General features: G+C 40.9%; 2 protein-coding genes across 2 annotated transcripts in view; one reads left to right on the plus strand and one right to left on the minus strand.

Annotated features, from left to right (window-relative positions):
* slc18b1 (solute carrier family 18 member B1) overlaps positions 1–9,556 on the plus strand; it is a 10,888-nt gene extending 1,332 nt beyond the window's left edge. The window contains exons 3-14 of the mRNA XM_037695226.1: positions 2,425–2,520; positions 2,608–2,681; positions 3,325–3,472; positions 5,032–5,188; positions 5,284–5,420; positions 6,495–6,596; positions 6,677–6,768; positions 7,457–7,552; positions 7,650–7,724; positions 7,802–7,895; positions 9,149–9,195; positions 9,320–9,556. Of these exons, the coding sequence (XP_037551154.1) occupies positions 2,425–2,520; positions 2,608–2,681; positions 3,325–3,472; positions 5,032–5,188; positions 5,284–5,420; positions 6,495–6,596; positions 6,677–6,768; positions 7,457–7,552; positions 7,650–7,724; positions 7,802–7,895; positions 9,149–9,195; positions 9,320–9,386 (1,185 nt within the window). The 3' untranslated portion in view covers positions 9,387–9,556. The remainder of the gene's footprint in view (positions 1–2,424; positions 2,521–2,607; positions 2,682–3,324; positions 3,473–5,031; positions 5,189–5,283; positions 5,421–6,494; positions 6,597–6,676; positions 6,769–7,456; positions 7,553–7,649; positions 7,725–7,801; positions 7,896–9,148; positions 9,196–9,319) is intronic.
* Positions 9,557–10,705: 1,149 nt separating this feature from the next.
* ahi1 (Abelson helper integration site 1) overlaps positions 10,706–21,110 on the minus strand; it is an 18,263-nt gene continuing 7,858 nt past the window's right edge. The window contains exons 10-26 of the mRNA XM_037695235.1: positions 20,779–20,911; positions 20,529–20,652; positions 19,869–20,098; positions 19,662–19,771; positions 18,235–18,353; positions 17,246–17,376; positions 15,929–16,069; positions 15,671–15,855; positions 15,533–15,578; positions 15,376–15,428; positions 13,827–13,944; positions 13,319–13,374; positions 13,132–13,200; positions 12,026–12,194; positions 11,584–11,660; positions 11,256–11,344; positions 10,706–11,080 (exon numbers count right to left, since the gene is read on the minus strand). Coding sequence (XP_037551163.1) covers positions 10,936–11,080; positions 11,256–11,344; positions 11,584–11,660; positions 12,026–12,194; positions 13,132–13,200; positions 13,319–13,374; positions 13,827–13,944; positions 15,376–15,428; positions 15,533–15,578; positions 15,671–15,855; positions 15,929–16,069; positions 17,246–17,376; positions 18,235–18,353; positions 19,662–19,771; positions 19,869–20,098; positions 20,529–20,652; positions 20,779–20,911 — 1,995 coding nt within the window. The 3' untranslated portion in view covers positions 10,706–10,935. The remainder of the gene's footprint in view (positions 11,081–11,255; positions 11,345–11,583; positions 11,661–12,025; positions 12,195–13,131; positions 13,201–13,318; positions 13,375–13,826; positions 13,945–15,375; positions 15,429–15,532; positions 15,579–15,670; positions 15,856–15,928; positions 16,070–17,245; positions 17,377–18,234; positions 18,354–19,661; positions 19,772–19,868; positions 20,099–20,528; positions 20,653–20,778; positions 20,912–21,110) is intronic.

The following is a 21,110-nucleotide window of genomic DNA, read 5'->3' on the forward strand; positions in this document are numbered from 1 at the left end:
CATGTCCTGGATGACTGAGAATCTTCACCAGCATTTTGTATAGATTTAATTTTTTTAATTCTGATTATTATTTTATTGTTATTTTATAGTGTAGGTGACCCTTAAAGACCCCAGTGAAAGTTTTCAGGATTGACAGTAAATTACGTCTTAATGTAAGACAATGACTTGTGTGTACACTTTGTAATTATTTCAAACTTTGCTGTAAAATAATGTGTTATTCGTACTGAGTATAGTTTTGTCACCCTCAATGAGACTAGTGACGGTTATGTCATTTATAATAGTCATGAAAGTCTAAAAACTATAAGTTTACTGAGGTTTCAGTGACAAAATGGCATGTGAGCCAAGTCAGCCTTTAAATAGTCCCTAAACTTTGGTGTAAAATTATTTGACCTTTTTACTGCGTACAGTTAGCTTAGGGTTAGGTACGGAAACTGATTTTATTTTATTTTTTAAACAGCTAAAAATCAACTTGTGAAGATCAGATATTTCTTTGGAATTTTGGTTCACCAGAAATAAAAGAATGAATTACCTAATGAAACTTATCTTGACAAAAAGGTTGTTGCCCTTAATTTTCTGTTTCCATGAATGTTTTGAGTCAATCAGCGCAATCCAGTAGTTTCCGCAGATGTTCAATAAGATTTGATTAGTGCCCAGGACACTTGGTGATGGTCCAAAGTGTGGTTCTGAGACATTCTTGGGTTTTTAGCTGTGTTTGGGTCATTATCTTGTTGACGGACTCATGGCCTCTCTGTCGGGCAGCAGATGAGCAGACGCAGCCTCAGAAGTGAACTGAGCCTCCTCCATGTTTCACTGGAGGTACAAGGTTCTTTTCTTCGCATGCGTTGACTTTTTGCTCCGTGACCACAGAGCTGATGGGACCAGTTGACAAAGAGCTCCAGTTTTGTTTTATCCGTCTCACTGATATTCTCCCAGAAGCTTTGGGGCTCGTCAATATGCATTTTGGCAAATTCCAGTCTTGCTTTATTAAGATTTGGTGTCCTCCTTGATTGTCTCCTTTAAGTCCACTATGACTCGAGCAGTGACAGAAGATGTCTGCCACTGATGTTCCCCTCTAATCTCTTTGTTCTGTGCTCTTTGGTGACCATTCGTAATATGCAGCTCTTCAATTTATCTGTTTTCGTCTCGCGGCCACATTTAAGGAAGTTGGCTACAAGCCGTCATGCTGCCTGGAGATGGTCTTTGCTTAGGGTTGGTGTCCCTTTTGAAGACCCATTTGTGTCCTACATTACTGTCCTGTCTGATGTCTTGAGATGTTGCTTCAATATTTCCACATAAGGTTCTTTCCTCAGGATACCATCTATTTTGTGAAGTGCACCTTACCCTTCCAGTCCATGTCAGTACGTGATTAGTTTTACTGTGGATAAAATATCTGTTACGGCCTCGAACAGAATCTGCACCAGGTCCTTTAATTCTTTTGAGCGTGATATGCACAGTTCCCATTTTCCTTCCTGATGATGGCAGGACGCTCCCGTGGTTTGCTGGACTAAAGCTGTTTGAGCAGATGGACGTGGAACCTTCAGTCATCCAGAACATGCAGCCGAGGATGAATCAGAGTTTTGAAGAAGTTCCTTTCCTGATATTGGCCAATTACGTTTGATTTTCACATGATGTCACACAAAGACGCAGGCTACTTCTTAATTATCTAATTAATTATAATAAAGCTAATTTGTTAACTAATCCCAATGGCATTAGTTAATAAATTAAACATTGCGAGTTAATCAAGTTTAATCATTTCGACCCATATATTGTCCATAAGGGCTAAAATAAAGTATAACTTTATTGTCATGTTATAACTTTTGAGCCTTGACTCATTGGTCTCCACTCCAACCGATGTATGTCATCGCACCAGTAAATAATGGCAACATTCTTAGGAGAAAAAATGTAATAAACATGTAATTTCAGTTATTCTGAGTTTTGACGTGCCACATTCTATAACTTTTAGTAGAACAGAGAAATATCATATTAAGGAAATATGTGCAAGTAGTCAGAGATCCCACCAAAACTTTTTATCCACTTTTTGCATGCGCTTTAATTTATTGGCCAATGTAAAATCATGTGTTTGTGTTTGTTTGTACAAATAGTAACATTTCTCCTGAATATGGACATTTTTTAACGAAAGTCTCAGTCATTATGGAACAAACGCCTACAACTGATGGATTTTTTTAAAGTGCGTCCCGTTCAGGACGGCTGCCACAGCGACGCAGTCTTAGAAAACAAAATCAGCTGTGACTGAGTCGGTTTTACTGATGAGAAGCTCAAATGTTGTGTGACATCAGCAGAGCATCCTACACACACTCCAAACACTAACAGCTCATGCAGATATCGCAGAGTTGCACGGTCGCACATCATTTTGCTGTGAGATTATTAATCTGACCATTGAGCTGTTTGAATATTCCAACACAGGCAGTAAAGAAGGGAGCCAGTCAGACGGTGGTTGGCCTGATATTTGGGTGCTATGCTGTCTGCAATTTAATTGGTTCTTTATTACTGGGGAAATATGTAAGTACACATTACCATTACATCAGTGATCAGAGTCCAATGTGAGATTTTCTGCTCAGGCGTAACCGATTGACATTTCTTCTGTAGATTGTCCAAATTGGTGCAAAGTTCATGTTAATTGCAGGACTTTTTGTGTCATCGGGCTGCACCATTATGTTTGGGTAAGAAGAGCTCCCGTTTGTTTACAACCTCCTTCCACAGAAGCATATGGTTATTATTACATTTTTCATACAATCTGAACACATTTGGGCATTTATATGAGAAAATAAAGCAACATAAATGCATGTATTAAAAAACTGAAGCTTTTTGCAAAATGCTGAGCGCTGCATGACTTTACTGAGGTTTGATAAAAGCTAAAACTGATTTGTTAAAGCTAAAAGAATAATACTGTATATAACACAAAGACAGCAAAACATGAGCTAAAAGTAATGGTTTAGCTAAATGCTAAATGTGGCATATGGCTTGGTAAAAGTTAAATGTAGTTTAAAAAAAAAACTGCAAAAGGTAAAAACGCAAAAAGCTCCATGAAATAAATTCTAGAAATGTACATATTTTGAAAAATGTGAAACTTATAAAATTTTAAATTCATAACATCCATCTCCTGGAAAATAATGAACATTGTATTTTATGAATGGACACAAAGTATTCAAACATATTTAGATTGCAAAAAAGTAAAGAAGAAACAAAGTGAAAATTGATTAAATTAAAATCAACAATTAAAAAAGCTGATTCTTTAATAAAAAATGTGTGAGCTCATTTAAAGTATTATTTCCACATCTGATATTTGCTCCTTTATTTCTCCAGATTACTCGATCGGGCTCCAGCAGGAGCCACCTTCATCACTCTGTGCTTTATCGTGAGGTCTCTGGACGCGTTGGGTTTTGCTGCTGCCATGACCTCGTCTTTTGCCATGACAGCAAAAATATTCCCCAACAACGTGGCGACTGTTCTGGTGAGAGCACTTGTCTTGTCTGCCTGGTATGTTGTGGAGCCATTAGAATCACGAGACAATGGAAACACTATAGTTAGACTTGTTTTGTTTTACTGGAAATAATCTGCTCTGTTTGTCGTATTTAACCCTCTGAACGTCCTTTAACTTAATGACAGTACGTGTTTGCTTAGGGGCTATTTGACCACCATCACTGGTGTAATGTGGGGAGTCTGAGGGTCCTCCCCCCAAAAATTTAGAATAAATAGATGCCGTTTTCTGCATTCTGGTGTATTTTAACAGGTTGTTAAACATCTAAGTTTACCTACATAAGTAAACACTTGATTCAATAACTATTGTAGAGTGAAATGTGCTCATGTTCGATGTCAATGTCTTTGTTTTGTAAAACATTCACTACTTGCTCCTCCAGAGTCTGTAGCTCTTCCTGTGGTGCGTCTTCTGTTGTGTTAGTACCAGCAACAACTCTTGCATATGTCCGGTTCCTAACTTCCAGTCCAGTGATCACCAAGTTGTCTAGTCTTGTGTATTGTTCCATGTCGTTTACTTTTTGTTCCAGTTCAGCTATTTTTTTTGTCTTTATTACTTATCACTTCTTTCAATTGTTTCACTTCTTCAAACAGTCCGGTCAGGAGTTCACACTTAGATGATAATCTAGTCACATCAGCGCTCATAAAGTTCAAAGATTTTTTAACTTCCTCCATATCTTCTGAATTATTTTCTGACTCTTGCTTCCTTTGTTTGCTCGGCATTACTCACGATACTTCTGGATCGTTGGTATCAACTCTCAGAAGCACAAGATCTAGCCACGAGGTTCACAGGCTTATGTTGTTAGCCGAGGCCTAGCGAGGCCTAGCGAGGCCTAGCGAGGCCTAGCGAGGCCTAGCGGCAACAACCCCCAGATCCCACGCGGTCTCTCGGTTCACTCGGCCCCAGCAGCTCGCAGGTCCAAACGGCGGCAGACCGGGTCTCCGCTGCAACAGCTCCCAGATCCGACAGCTGTAGCTCGGCTCCCTCGGTTTCAGCAGCTCGCAGGTTTCTCTCAGTCGCTCATCCTGAGTCTGGTTCTGCTGGAGGTTTCTTCCTGTTAAAGGGAGTTGTTCCTTTCCACTGTCTCCTTTGTGCTCGCTCAGGGTGGGAGACTGCGATAAAGCGAAGATTCAGCACAATGTGCTGCTTCCTGAGATAGATAATTTTTATTAATTCACTTTTATAATGTCTGTGAATGTTTCTGTACAGTTTCCTGAGGTGACCTGCTGAGACTTGGTGCTATAGAAATAAACTGAATTGAATTGAATACATACTCCGAGTGGGACCTCATGCAGTGGCATGAGCTCAGACATAATGTCTACAGAGTTTGATCGTATATCTACAACTACATCGTTTTCAACATTAATTCTATTAATGTTCGTTAGTCCGCACCGTGGTCACATTGTTTCCTGTTGCTTTAGCATTTGGCTTAGCATTTAGCTTTAGCACCACTGTTGTGCACTCCGTGACGACACGTTGTTGACATGCTGTGCAGCCCTACTGTGTCATATGTTTTGCTTTATGTGCATTTTTAGGGAAGTTTGGAGATTTTCACAGGACTCGGGCTCATACTGGGACCACCGGTGGGAGGGTGGTTCTACCACGCTTTTGGATACGAAGTCCCGTTCATACTGCTTGGATGTTTCCTTCTGATCATGGTTCCCTTCAACGTTTATGTTTTGCCGTCCATTGGTATTAAGTTGACATTTCTTTTTAAAATAACTTTTCTAAACGTATTTTACTGATTCAAACTTTGAGTTGTGTTTTTGTGTTTCACTTCGCTCTAGAGGCAGATCCGTCAAAGGATTCTTTCCTTCGACTTCTCACACAAACCAGAGTTGTCCTGATTTGCTTTGTGATATTTACCCTCAGCTCAGGGCTGGGCTTCATCGACGCCACTCTGTCGCTCTTTGCAATCAAGACGGTAAGGTCCTAATTATTGGGCTGACTGCTGAGTCAGCACTCACGTTTTCCTGTTCATGGTATTTTTCTGTACATTTTTTTAAATCAAACTACTTTCACATTTTGCAATTTTAACCATTCATATATCAAATGATCAGCTCAGTATGGAATATATACATTTTGGTTTCTGTAACTTTTATACTTTTGTATTTATAAAAGCTATATAGAACATTATATACTACATTCAAATCTATTATTTTTTCTCCCAGAAACAGGAAATTATCTCAGCATACTTGTTTTGTTTTTGTCTTATGTTCCTGTTAGCTTTTAGCTACCGTCTTGCTACAGTTAACGTTTAGCTGTGGCTTTGCTAAAGGCTGTGGTAGCTCGGTGGTCAGAGCTGCAGTTTTCAAACTCTAAGGTTGTAGATTTGAGTCCAGGCTGTAGAAGGGCTATGGCAACCCCTGCAGAAGGGAGCAGCCAAAAGAAAAATATCAACAGCTACGTTTTTCTACATTTGGCTTTTATCTAAAGTTTATTCATTTTTAGGATTAGTTGTAGTGTTGCAAATTTTATACCATGCCGAATTGCTTGTTTGCTAATTTGAGATTTTAGCTACTGTTTAGCTGCTTTTAGCTTTTAACTACTGTTTTGTTATTTTAACTTATGATTTTGATAATTGTAGCTTTAGTCATGGTTTGCTAATTTTAGCTTTTAGCCACTGTTATTTGGCTTTTACCTACTCTGGCTAAATTTAGCTTTAATTTAGCTGATTGCAACTTTTAGCCTTAATTTGACCCCTTTTTTTTTTTTACTTTTGCCCATTTGGCTGCTTTTATGTCCGGATTTGCTGTTGCAGTTTTTAGCAGTAGTTTTGCTAATTTTAGCTTTTGTTTTTCTGACTTTAGCTCGTGTTCTGCTTGCTAAATTTGACCAATTAATTGTAAAATGTAGCAAGTCTTAATGAAGTCACCGTGTTTATGCTGTGTTTGACAGAAGTTGTATTTGTGTGTGATTACATAATTTATTTTCTTGTTGTTCTCGGTACATTTTGTAACAGTATTTTATGTATTTTTTATTTTTCTTGTGTTTGAAGTTTAATCTCTCTTCTGGCTATGTGGGGCTCATCATGCTTGGTTTGTCCTTACCGTACTGTCTGGCATCACCACTGATCGGTTACTTCACAGATAAATATCCTGTGAGTGTTACGGCTGCAGAAAGGCTAAATACAGGAAGTCGGTGTATCTTTAAAATAATTTCTGTCTCCATGCTCCCCAGGTCTCTAGGAATGGATTTACAGTCGCTGGAGGCCTCATCACAGCTACCGGTTTTGTTCTGCTCGGTCCAGCTCCTTTTCTTCACATCTCAAGGTGATGGCTCACCTCAGGTGGAATCCACGATGCTAGTGCAGGTTCAAAAGCTAGAACTGGGTCAACTCTAGATCCTCTGAAGAAGCTGTGTAATTTTACGTCCCTCTACTGTGTCCCGAGTTCCTCGAGGCTCTTAATGTTGCTGGGCTGTGTTGGTTAACACGCCTTTGCACCATCACATGGACATCAAGGGCTGTTCCACTGGACTGGTAGACTGGGATGGTGGTTCCCCTCTTTAAAAAGGGGTAATTCTCCAATTACAAGTTGCATCACTCTCTTCGGCCTCCCCAGTGAAGTTTGTTCAGGGGTGCTGGAGAAGAGAGTCTGGTCAATGGTCAAACCTCAAATTAAGGAGGAACAGTGCAGGTTCCCTCTTGGCTGTGGAACACTTGACTTTACCTGCACCAGGGTCCTGAAGGGGGCGTGGTTTGTTCAAATTATTGAGGTGGGTTAAAACAGTGTGGTAGTATGTGAGAGTTCCCCCAACCCTTAGACCACTAAGATCCCAGAGGTGATCTCAGTCTAAACATACAGCGTGAGAGGCCGTGGGTGATGTGCATTGTTTTCAGGAAGGTTTGTCCTTTAATTGTTCAGACAAGTCAAAGTGATGAAATGATTTTAGAAGGAATAAAGAAACAGGAAGCACATGCGCTAATGTTTCTGTGTGTTGTGGTTTCTTCCCGTGAAGCCAGCTGTGGTTGTTGATCGTCATGCTCGGTTTAATTGGGTTTTCTCTGGGAATGACTGCCATCCCCACATTCCCTGAGATCATCACATGTGCATAGTGAGTGTCCGCATGTTTGCTCACATTCATCAGGTCCGCTTGGAAACACTTAAAAACAAAAACAAACTGCCTGCTTTGTTTGTTTGTTTGTTTGTAGTGAAAAGGGATTTGAGGAGGGACTAAGCACTCTCGGGATGGTGTCTGGTTTGTTCGGAGCCTTTTGGTCGTTGGGGTGAGTTCAGGAGTTATTGCTGACCTTTGACCTTTCTCGTTTAGATTTGGGTTTTTAATGATAACTTTATTTTTAAGGATGTTTTACGGCCCTATAGTGGGAGGTGTTATCACACAGAACCTGAACTTTGAGTGGGCAGCTGCAGTTCAAGGAGGCATGACGTTTCTGGCTGTAAGTATAACAGTTTTCGTTTGCTTGACGTCACATAAAGAATCGTGGTTTAGACATTCCAGAAAGTGAGTTCAGTAAAAACTCTTGAGTCAGTTAACTCTAAAGAGAAACTCAGTTTTCATTCCAGAAACTGACGTAAGGAAAACACAGTCCCTCACCATCCGGAGCAGCTTTAAAATTAGTTCCAATTTTTAGTTTATATATGTAAAATTGTTTCAGCATTGACCTCATAATGACTCAAACAAAATCACAAACATAACTTGCATTTGAAAAGAGAAATGGTGGAATTAGTTAACTAAAATAAAACAAAACTATTTTGACTCTAGTAAGAAGAAAAATCCTTAAGAAGGGGGATCCTTTGCAGAGGCTGCTCTTAAATCTGGATTTCTCTCCGTGCTCTGAGCTCGGCTTCCCAGTGAAACTATACAAGCACTACACCAGTGTTCCCATCACTCAAGGACCTGAACAGTGAATGTTTGTAGTTTTCAAGATGGGGGATTTTCTGCACTGGAATTGAACAGGAAATGCAAAAGTTTTTGGTGCAAGATGTTCAAATGTGTAGGAGTTACAATGTGGAGAACAGCACAGGGATATTTTTCTTTTATTATCTCGTTTTTTTTAGATTGTCACCATTGATGCCACCTTAGATTAATCTTTGACCATTTTGGTGTCTGGCTACCTCTAGGCATAAAAAAGGTTCCCTGCCACATCAAATTCTAAGATGGCTGCCACCGTAAATGTCTGCGTCGTCTGAGCTGGATAACTTGAAAAATAAGTGAGAAATCAACTTCCTTCTTAGTTTGTAGCTACAGCTGCACGTAAGAAAGGTCGCTATCGAAAGTCGGGTTGCCACGTCAAATTCCAAGGTTGACATTGCCGTGTGTGTGTGTGTGTGTGTGTGTGTGTGGTAAATCAGCTGTCCTAATCATTTGAGGAAACTCTGCTTTCTAGTTTTTACTCGGACAAGAAAAACTTCTTACCCAGTCCAATTCTAATTTCATCCTACCCACTTAAAGAGGTGGTTGAGATACTCGGAGTTCATTAACCAATCTCTAACTCGGTTTTCTTCTTGGAGTCAGTTAACTCGGAGTTTGCAAGTTAATGTGTCTCGTGTATGTTTTCATGTTTGGCTTCAAGTAAAACGAACTAAACGTGGTTTGTTCTACTCAGATAACTTTTCTTATTGTTGTATAAACATAAACACTGATGATGATTTCTGCCGTGTTGTAAACTGGTGCCTGTTCTGTTTCCAGGCCCTTCTTCTCATGATTCACTGTCTCTGTCGCCGAAAGCCACACAGGTAATTATCGGACATCCTTTACACAGAAATGTTTTACTCAAAGGACGTAATAAAAATGTAACTGAATCATTATTTGTGCAAAGAGCAAGCTGTAAATAATTTTCACCTTTGTTTTACATTTTAGCGTGCAGGAGGACGGTCAACACACCGATGAAAGCACTCCGCTCCTGAACGGATGTTTAGCAGAATAAAAACAGTGCGTGCGTGTGTGTGAAGTTGGTGCAATGAAGTCATTCGTATTCACTGAACATTAGAGTCCACGTCGAACCCAAAGTGGACCTTTGTTCCGAGACCCTTCCGTGTAAATATTCTGTTTTCTAAGATTTTACATTTAAGGAAACCTCAGGGTCTGTCTGCGCGTCCTGGAAGTACAAAGGAATGAAACCGTCGTACTTACACTGGATTTGCTTGACTTTCGGTCTCCATAAACGCATCGACAAATAAACTGACCTGACGTCAGTCACACCCACAAGTTTAATTAAAAAACTTAAATTAAGTAAAACAATAAAAAAATCCTGAAAAAAATGTTGAGTGCCAAAACAACTGCCCCCTAAAATAACTTTAAAAAAAAAAACATCTAAGATTCAGGATATAAAAAAACAAAGCTGCTGCCAGTGGCTCGTGTCACCATGGTAACCACGTCTGTCACTCACTGACAAGCTAATGAGGCAGACTGAAAAGTAAGCCTCAAACCGCTGCTGTGTGTAGGACAGACCAAACACGTGAAGTTAAGATTCTTCACTTCCTGATTTATAAAAACATTTACAGCTAAAACATTAAAGTCTATGGAAGCGCTTTGTATTAGTATGTGGGCGAGTGGTGGCGCAGAGGTTAGAGCAGGTGGGCCTGTGATCGGAAGGTCACCGGTTCGACTCCCCAGACTGGCAACATCAAAGGTGAAACACCCACACCTGCCTCCACCCTCATTTACTCGACTCTGGACTCTTGAGCAAGGCCCTTAACCCCCACCTTCTGCTCCCCAACAGGTCTCTTAAAAATGAGTTGTGACTCAATGAGACTACCTGGATAAATAAAGGTTAAATAAAAAAATTCAATGAAAATTTGAGAAAAAACGTGAGTCCTATAGCAGTGAGAAAAACACAAGAGGTGCCGAGGTTTTGTTCCATCATTTATATATGCACCAAAAAAGGGGAATAAGAATAGTTTTCAAAATATAAAAAAATGTACAGCCCAAAAGTTAGTGACATCATCAAACTGGAAAAATCTGTCAACTCTTACAGAGCAGGAAGTACATCTACTGAAGGCCCAGAATGTTGCTTTAAAATCTGGACATGAGGCAAACAAACTGTGTATTTGGCTGCATGCACAAAAATTACAATGAATTATAAATGTTGCTCACACCTTTTTCGAATTGTATAAATGATCTGATGTTCCACTTCTAATAGCACTGTTGATCAAGATGCATGTTTTGGTGAATAATGTGCACGTTTTATTTCAGAGCTGCGTGACAATGCAGGATAAAAACTGAACAGAATTACATTTCAGTGCCACGTATAAATCAAACCTTTTGGCATCGGCTAAAACAAATGATATCAAAACTACAATTTCTGTTTTATACAATAGTTAAACTATAAAATATTTTAAATAACTGGTTTTGACTTTTAATGCTATCAATAATAGACATTTAAAATGATACAAAAGTAGTTTAATGTTTAATTCTACTTGATGAAATGATCTAAATACACTGATAAAGTCCAGCTGTTTGATTTGTCCAGGGGTTCATGTTTCGGGCTCAAAGGCACTGTTGGTCTGGCCGGTTGGTCTCTTGGGGAGAGGTCTGTCTGCTGATCTGCCTCTGAGCCCTCCTGAAGTTTCTGAGGCTGCTGGCTCTCCAGACTTCTTCACTTTCTTCTTCCTTCTAGTTCTGTAAGAAAAACAGATTTTAAAATCAGCATTCAAACTCTGTCTAAATGCATTCCTGTATGTCAGCCACAATCGGTTAACCAACAAAGTTTTGGAAAGAAAGTACAGCGGCCGCATATCGTTCGGTAATCTCGCCTCAGACAGACAGAGGGATTTAGACGAAGTGAGACTCTTACTTGGTGCCGGTCAGCTCGGGTTCGGTGTCTGAAAAAGTGGGCTCAGAGAGAAACTTAAGCTCCCCGGAAGAACTAACCACAGCAGACACCTTCAAAATAAAAGCAGTGGGACAGCAAAAGATACTGAAACAGCAGAAAAATGGAACCCTGTCGTGCATTTTAACAAGCCCCGCCCACTTTAGACCTGCAGTGCAGAGCATCTAAGAAGACAAGGCAGCCCCCACCCAGGAGAATAAAAATCTGGAGTGGATTAATCCCATCCTCCACCTCCTGCACTCTTCACCCATAACCATTAGCAGAAACTGCTCTGAACTCGTGGTTTTCTCACCTTTGTTGGCGTCGATCTCTCCGTCGTCCTCTCAGACAAAGCTGTGTGCGTCTCTGCAGCCTCGTCTCTGAATTCACCTAAAACAAGAACTCACAATGACGCTGCAAATTATAACTAAAGGCTTCAAGGAATGCAGATCACATATCTTGTAAATGGACAGAAAAGGTTGACTAACTCTTTAATGACAATATTTAAACAATTTGTCCAATTCTTTAGAGCTCAGAATGTGTTGGGCATCAGTCTCAGCTACAACAACAACTAACTTTATCTCTATATGTGTAAATCTGAGTAAGTTTAAAGCCCTGTTTATAAGGGCCATCCTGAATTGGGTTGACACCAGAAGGTCATGATTACTTTCTGAATGTTTTATAATCTCAGCAGGTGGATTATCAGGAATGTTAACACCTTTTAGCAGAGGGTGATAAAAACATGATGCACTTACTCTGATCTACGACGTAAGAAGCAGGAAAATATCCCTGCAGCCCGCTGGCCAGGCGCCCAAACCACCAAGCGTCGTTCTCTTTGTCTTTGAACAGAACTTGGATGACATCACCGCGCCGGATGGTCAGTTCATCAGAGCGATTAGCTTTGTACTCGTACAGGGAAACCACCTGGGAGAAAAACACAAAGAGGTCATGTATGTAATGCATGTAGTAACTGGTGCGAGCCCAAATCTGAACAAGTTGGGTGGTTGTGTAAAATGTACGCAATTAAAAACAGAACACAATGATTTGCAAAGTTCATAAACCCATATTTTATTCACAATGAAACATAGTTAACATTAAATGTTAAAACTAAGAAATTGTGCTATTTTTTATGAAAGGGGGAAAAAAAAGGTAATTTAGAATTTTATGTTATCAACATATCTCCTAAAAGTTGAGACGGGGACAACGAAAAGCTGTAAAAGTAAGAGCTGAGAATAAGAAACAACTGGAGGAACATTTTGCAACAAATTAGGTTAATTTGGTAAAGATGATGGATGGATGGGTGGATGGATGGATGGATGGGTTAATTAACAACAGGTCAGTTAGAGGACTGGATATAAAAAGCATTTTACAGAGGCTGAATCTCAGAAGTAAAGATGGGCAGAGGTTTGCCAATCTGAAAAACTTTTAAAATAGTGGAACATTGTGAAGACCTTGAATATCCCATCCCTTAAAGTTCATAATATCATGAAAACATTTGAAGATCCTGAGAATCTCCGCGTTCAAAGAACAAGTCTGTGCTGGATGCTCGTGATCTCCGGGCCCTTGGGGGCCACTGTAATAAAACCAGGTCTGCTTGGGCTCAGGAACACTTCCACAAATCATTGTCTGTAAACAGACGTTTGATGTGCTATACAACAAATACTGATTAAAGCTCTATCAGACAAAGATGAAGATAGTGGGAACACCATCCAGAACTGCTGCCGTCTTCTCTGGAAGCTCATTAAAAACGGACTGAGGTGAAGTGGAAAACTGTCCGGTGGTCAGACAAATCAAATACATTTACACAACGTCCCAACTTGTTAGAAAGTGGGTTTGCGGTGACGTCACGGTGCGTACTCACCACTTGTTGAACGGGGCTGGAATCTGTTTCCACATAAAATCCTGAGGAGGCGTGATCAGGAAGGGTCTGCTGCAGAAAAACATGATTTTAATCTCAAATGGTCTGGATGGCGTCTAGCTGCCTTAACAGAGAGAATATCCTCATTCGGTTTGCAAAGAAGAAGAAACAAGAAGCAAAGCCTCACCACCTGGCGCCTAAAAGATGAAGCTCCTTTTAGATGCTGACCAACTGGACTAACGTCCCCTGGAAGTTCATGACAAAACATCAACAAAGATCAGATCACTTGCTGCAGTTCATCGATTCGTGCTTTTAGTTTCCAACGACAAAAAGCTTCTGGTCCCAGTGCAACTTGCTGAGGGACATTTAACCAATTGGTGGGGGGCACGGATATAGTTGAGCCGGGTTGATTAAAGAAACCTCATAATAAATTTAAACTTCAGCATAAAACAATTGTTTGAAAAAACGTTGAAATTATATGTTATAGATTTCACTCCACTGTGGAAAAAGAAAAAAACCTAACTGGACATTGATGAGAATGAGTGGAAGGAAACTTCTGACTGCAACTGAACGTCCAGCAGGACTTCAGACTGAGATAATCTCCAGAAACATTTGACCTCATTTGTTTAGCAACTCCAGAAAAGCCATGCACTGATTAAACGCACGTAACTTGGTGACTAATTAAACCAGACACTCACGGGTTTGTGTGTTCAGAGCAGCTTGGGGGATAAGCTGTTCTGCAAAAGAAGCAGAGAGCTGCAGCTTGGAGTGCGGCGACAGGAGAGATGGAGGCGGCAGCGACACGTTTAATCCCATCTGAGGGGGAAAACAGCTGGCTTGTACTTACAAAGCCAAGAAATGGATTTTGTAATACAAATTGAACATTTTACCATCAATACAACCTCAACTCCAGAAACGTTGGAACGTTGTGTGAATTGTAACAAAACAGAATGCAACGATTTGTAAAAAATCTCATCAATTCTTATTTTAGAAAATAACGTAACTGAGGTAAACTCTGTTTACCGGTTGGTCTACGTTCCTCCCCTCACCTCTGGTCATTAACTCTGGTAAGGATGCTTCCTGGGCACCTCCCTAGGGTGGTGCTTCAGCCATGTCTGACTTGAAAGAGACCCCGAGGAAGACCCAGGACTCGCTGGAGAGACTAAGTCTTGGCTGTCCTGGGAACACCTTGGAGTCCTCCCAGAAGAGCTGGAAGAGGCTGTGGAGAGAGATGTCTGGACCTCCCCAGCTGCTGTTCTACAGTCCAGGTCTTCATTTCAGCACCTGAACTCTTCCAGTATCGAGCCATGCTCTTGTGATGGGATGCAGTATGAGGTTTGGTGTTGTCTCACTGAAATATACAAGGCCATCCCTGAAAAAGATGTCTGAATAACAACACATGTTGTTTTCTGTATATACCATTTTGCACTGATGGAGCCTTTCCAGATGTGTAAGCTACCCATGACGAGCCCATATGAAGCCCTATACCATCAGAGAGGCAGGAACCAGCCAGTGTATAACAATGGATGGTCTCTCTGTTCAGGTCACGATGTGACGTTCATTGGTTCGTCTGACCATGAAACAGTTTCCCACTTTGCCTCAGTCCATTTTAAATGAGCGTTGGTCCAGAGAAGACAGCAGTTTTTTCTGTACGGTGCTCAGCTTCTTTGCATGAAAGAGCATTTTGCACAGTCTTGTGAACCTCTGCCCATCTTTATACCCAGTCCTCTTACGAACCTGCTGCCAAATAGCCCCAATTTGTTGCAAAATGCTCCTCTAGCTGTTTCTTATCCCCACCACGTACTTTTACAGCCTTCTGTCGCCCTTGTTTTGTCTTTTTTAAATGTTTCTGTCATAAAATTCAACGTTACTCCAAAAACATTCAACATGTCATATGTTTACTATGTTCGTTAAAAAAATTTGGGTTTGTGAGATTTATAAATCATTGCATTTTTTTTAGCTATTTCTTAGTTTTCCTGAACATTCCAACTTTTTCAGAATCGGGGTCAAGATGTCCTGTGTGTGTCATAATAAATACACATTTTCATTTAAATACAAAAATAAAAAAACGTGTTGATCCCATGCTTATTAACTCTGTATTAACTTTATGCTTAAAACCTGAGTGGTGTTTCAGCCTCAGGATTAACGACAGATTACTGAGAGTTGAGTCATTATTGATAGTTGAACCATATAAAAAGCAGATTTTATGTCTTTCAGTGGACGTTATGGTGGACGGACGTAACTCACTGTGCCAGTGTCTGATGTGAAGCTCCTCCCTGAGTGACTGATGCCCGTTTTATCTGCAAACATAAAATAATAAAACATGTACAAAAACAAAAATATTACTCAGGAAAAATCAAATGCAACTCTGTAAATCACGATGGTTCTGCAGATGTTTTCATACCATGGTCAGATGTAAATCCAGAGGCTGAGGACCTTTGATGTGGCTCCTACAAATGGTGTGAAAATATGAGCGTTGGCTTTGACTAATTTAAACATCAAGCGTTAAACATGTAGTGAGTTAAAGAAGATGAGCATTTACAAGAACCGAGTCCAAGTGTTCCTTTACAAACTGCCGCTTCATTTCGAGTCGTGCTGCGTGGGCAAACTGATCCACGGCAGACGGAGCAGACGTGTCCTGCAGTGAGTCCGGTGTGTTTCTGAGCGTTCTGTCTGCAGACGCTGATCTGCTCGCTGCCTTCCCGCTCTGCGTCTCCAGCTGGGACACTGTCCAGAGTAAACGGGTGAGGAACAACAGAAAACTACAATCCTACTCAGTATTTTTTTCCAAAACACGAACCTTTGCGATCATACAGGTACACGTGCACAGGCTGGTTCTGACCACATGCACAGAAAGCTACCATGTTCTCAAAAGGGTGGAAAGAGACGCCATGGAGAGCGGTGCGGTAACAGAGCTCAGAGTACACCGCGATCTGGTCACCTGAGAAAACAGTCAAATTCAAATGTAGCAGTCCTTCAGTGAATGCATATCGCCCACCACCTTCCAAACCAGACATTTATCATTTACCACAATTTCTGGACTATAAGCCGCTACTTTTTCCAAACACTTTGAATCTCGCAGCTGTGGCAAATTTATGGATTTTTATTTTTTGACAAGCTAACAAGCTTCATGCCACCAAAACATTTAGCCTCGTCACACCCGGGCGCTCACATAGCTGCCCAATTAATGGCAGCACGATGGATCAGTGGTTAGCACTGTTGCCTCACAGCAAGAAGGTCCTGGGTTCAATCCCCAGTTGGACTTGGGGTCTTTCTGTGTAGAGTTTGCATGTTCTCTCCGTGCTGCGTGGGTTTTCTCCAGGTACTCCGGTTCCCTCCCACAGACCAAAACATGCATGTTAGGCTGCCTTCAGGCCTCCCTTGTAAAAAAGATCTGTGATCTCAGAGGGATGTGCCTGGTTAAATAAAGGTTAATAAATAATGCACGCCTCTCTTGGGGGTGGGTCCTCGTGACTCAATGAGACGACCTGTATAAATAAAGGCAAAATAGCAGTATGTATTTGATTAAAAGTTTTTACATCTCTCTGTAAATATCTCATGTTACAGCGTGAACGCCAGCGGCTTATTGACACGCGCAGCGTATAAATGTTAAATTTTTGTAATTAATTTTTTTTATTTAGTGGGCGTGGCTTATATTTGGGTGCACTCAATAGTCCAGAAATTACAGAAATGTTATGATAAATGTGAAAGTTAAACGATAATCATTTTGGTCAAATGTTGAAAATAGGAGCGCTGCCATGCAAAATTATAAATTGTCAGTTTCAAAGTTTGTGTTGACGATGAGTTGAGAACAACTACATCAAGTTTTAGCTCAGTGTCTGTAACGTTGACAGAGTTTAGACATTTTCATGTCAACTAAATTTGATTAGCTGTGGCGGCCATCTTGAATTGGGTTAACTTCAAAACGTTAATCTGGTATGGATGTACATCCATGTACATTTTACTAACGCTACAAAAAATAGTTACCGTAATTAATAATGGCCCTTACTCTGTTTGTGGCAGGCAATAATCAGTAAGACACAATCCAGAATACCTTCAACACTGGTGACAAACTGCTGAGGTTGATATTTAATACAAACAAAACGAAGAGCACCACCTGTGTCGGTGTTCCAGACGTACGCCATCCCGTCCTCGCTGCCAGAGAAGATGAAACTCCCACATGGAGTGAACGTGCTCGAAATCCTCTCCCTGTAGTTTGTAGCTCCGGCGTACTTCTTCACAGCCAGCCTGACGAGAGCACGTGTTTATGTACCATAATTAGTAAAGAAGACTTAACATTTGTTAAACCTTACCAGAACTCATGTCCTTATTTTCTTTTTATATTTGTCCTTAGGCTGAATTGTTTGTGTCCATCTTCGTTTGTCATATTAGCAATAGTTCTGACGAACCAAAAGATGGATTTTGATAATACTTTCAGAAAACAATTATTGGATGTACATCTACAACTGATTAACATTTGGAGTGGACCAGTCAAGTTGGCTGACAAAAGACGTGAGAAAACACAAAAATGAGGGTAACTTTGATAATTTTACAGAAATCCTGTAAAAATCTAAAGAGGTAGCTGAGACTCATCCCCAACTTTTACCCCAAGCACCAACTAAAACTTATTATTTCTATCTATTAAGTTTTAAACTCCATCTGTCAGTCCGTCAACAAAATATTTCATAAAATTCTGATCAGACTGTAGTGAGACTCTCAGACAGTAATCACTGGAAGTAGGTCTACCTACAACTGATTAACTTTTGGAGTCACCCAGAATCAAAATGGCAGCCATGGCTAACCAAACAGGCCACACCACAAATGGCTCCTACGATCTCAATTTTAACAATCACGAACTAAAACTGGATGTAGTGGTAGCAGAGAGTCATCCTCAGCACACACTCTGAGAGCTAACATCTTCAGAGATCTTGTATGGATTGCACCTAAAGTCAAGGTTTGACCAAAACTTCTAGAACTTCATCTCTTCATGTCAGACAGATAATCTCAGTGTTGAACTCTGGCATAAAACAGAGCGGGTGGATGTGGATTATTTTAAAAAACACAAAAAAAGCTATACTTTGAATTTTCTTAACTTTTAAAACTTACATCCTCAAATCCATCATCCTCAGGACGCTGTCTTTGGCCTGTATGAGCAGACACCGGCCGTTGGGATGAAGCTGCAGCATGTTGATGGATGTACCGCTCAGGTCACTCTCACTGATTTTCTGCAAAGAGCAAATACAGGATGAATTTTCTTAAATGCAAATCATTGCGATGTGTTGATTGTTCCAGTCAGCTTGTCTAAAATCTGGACTGAGTTCAAACAAAATGGGATGGTTGTACAAGTGAAGCAAGTGTCAAGATAGAAAACTTAAAGTAATCCATCTGTAAAACAGAAAATGAACAAAAATGGAAAAAAGTGGGCTGAAATGGGAGTCAATGTAAAAAATCACTAAAAAGAAATGGGATTTACAGAAAAGCCAAGCAAAAGTCATTGTTACCACCCAAAGAGTAAAGAACAAGGTGACGTGGGTAAAGAGAAACCATCATGGACTGGGTGACTGGATGAAAGGACCACCTCAAGGCACAGGGAGTCACCACATCTTCTATTGTAATTTTGGACACTTAAAAACTTTTCTTGAAGAAATACATTTTATGAACATGACATGGTCAGTACTGCGGACACTGTACCGGTCCGTTGTGATGAAGAGGGAGCTGAGCTGTAAGACAAAGCTCTCTGTTTACTGGTCGGTCTACGTTCCTACCCTCATCTATGGTCCTGAACTCTGGGTAGTGACTGAAAGAATGAGATTGTGGATACATGAGGTTGAAATGAGTTTCCTCTGCAGGACTCTCCCTTGGAGATAGGGTGAGAAGTTCAATTATCAGGAGAGACTCAGAGTAGAACCGCTGCTCCTCCACATCGAGAGGAGCCAGTTGAGGTGGTTCATCTGGTAAGGATGCTTCCTGGGCGCCTCCCTATGGAGGTGCTTTGGGCATGTCCGCCTGGGAGGAGACCATGGGGAAGACCCAGAACACACTGGAGAGACTACGTCTCTCAGTTGGTCTGGGAACACCTTGGAGTCCTCCCAGAAGATCTGGAAGATGTGGCTGTGGAAGAAGATATCTGGACCTCCCTGCTCAAGATGCTGCCCCTGAGACCCGACTTTGATGGACAGATGGATGGATGGATGGATGAACAGATGGATGGATGGATGGACGGACGGACAGATAGACACACAGACATGGCCTGCGGTCTGAATCTCAGTCAGGCTGAAAATTGAAGAAAAAGGTCACTGACAAAACTCCAACCTTTCAAAGCTGATCTGGTCACAGCAGTGAGAGATGACTGGAGACAGACTGATGGAAAATACTCGTCATCATTAGTCAGGTCCATGCCTCAGAAAATTCAAGCTCATTTCAAAGCCAGAGGTGATTTTTTTTCTTGATCCAAACTAAAACATTGACAGAACATCCTCAAGGAGCAGAGATCCCACAGTTGTTGCCTGGAGTTATCATATCAGCTCTGGTACCTTCTCTATACACCAGTGATGACACGGGTTCTGTTGATGCCTGCTGTCATTGACTGACGTTTTCCACACAACGATGACGCCTGTGTTGTCTGCAGAGAACATTCTACATCCTGTTAATAGAAACACAACAAACGCACCAATTATGAACAGAAGAATTCCTCAAAACTTATCTGAGACACACTGTGAAGAGTCTGTCCATCAAATTACCTTCAAAGTCAAAACAGACTGTGTTGATGAAGCTGCCGTGTCCCTCAAACTCCTGCAGCAGATGGCCATTCACATCATCCACATCGAGCCTCCACACTCGTATCAGACAGTCGTAGCTCCCAGTCACCACCAGGTTCTGGGCACTGGGGTGGTACCGAGCGGAGTACACAAAGGAAGGATGAGGGAGAACCTTCTGGGCTGTCTCCACAAGCCTCTCTGTGTTCCACTCTCTGAGGGAGGACAGTGAGAAGGAGAGGTTGATTAAAAAAAAAACATCTTGTTTTATGCAGAATGATCTAAGAATAAAGGAGACCAGCCAAAAATCATGTTGTCACAAGAAAAAAAGGCTCTTACTCCCCCTGGTGGGGCAACAAGACAAGACACAACCACCGTGTTTGCCTTTAGTCATTGCTGCAGCCATCTTTCATATAAAAAAACAATTGTTGAGTTTTAAAATGAAATGAAAGACCAAGACTGAAAGTTGCACTCCACCATTTATGTTAGAGTTTTATGAGTTTAATTAATTCATTAATTATTAAAATTCATCCTTTGATCATATTGGGATATTTGGTAAGACAAACACACACACACACACACACAGAGAGAGGTAAAAACATTACCGCTGCCTTCAGGAGATCTTAAGACAACCTGGAGTCTTACCTCACAGTTCCATCTGAGGAGCCAGACAACAAGCTCCTATCATCTCTGGACCAGCAGAGATCGTACACAATTTTCAGATGGCCGCTGAAGGCAGCTAGCACCTTCCCAGAGGGGATCTCGTACACTGGAGAAATAAGAAAACATGTTGAAGCACTGTGTTCCTTCTCTCTTTCTGATGAAGGGAGAAGATGAGTAAACAGCAGGTTAACTGGCTTGACAAAAGTAAATCAGCACCAGGAGTTTGTTTTACCTACAACAGGAAAAGCATCTCTGTCAGCACAAGCAGCTGCCAGTAAGGTTCCAGTATGAGAAAACAGCAGCGTGAAACAACCCATCTGACCGCCCCGGAATGCCAAAATGTGCTTGTTAGGAATCCGACACATCTGCAACAGACAGACTCTCGTAAGACTCGTTCAGAGTTCAGGGTCCTAAACGTGAACTGGAGAGGAAATCTAGAACCAGCTTCTGTGGTTGGTTGGAGCACGAGTTTTAAACACACCTTAGATAAATTCAGTTTTCTAATTTAAAAAAAGTTGGGACATTATGTATTATATATATATATATATATATATATATATATAT

The sequence above is a fragment of the Nematolebias whitei genome, chromosome 21, assembly GCF_014905685.2.
Source record: "Nematolebias whitei isolate Nwh7 chromosome 21, NemWhi1, whole genome shotgun sequence".
NCBI classification, from domain to species: Eukaryota; Metazoa; Chordata; class Actinopteri; order Cyprinodontiformes; family Rivulidae; genus Nematolebias; species Nematolebias whitei.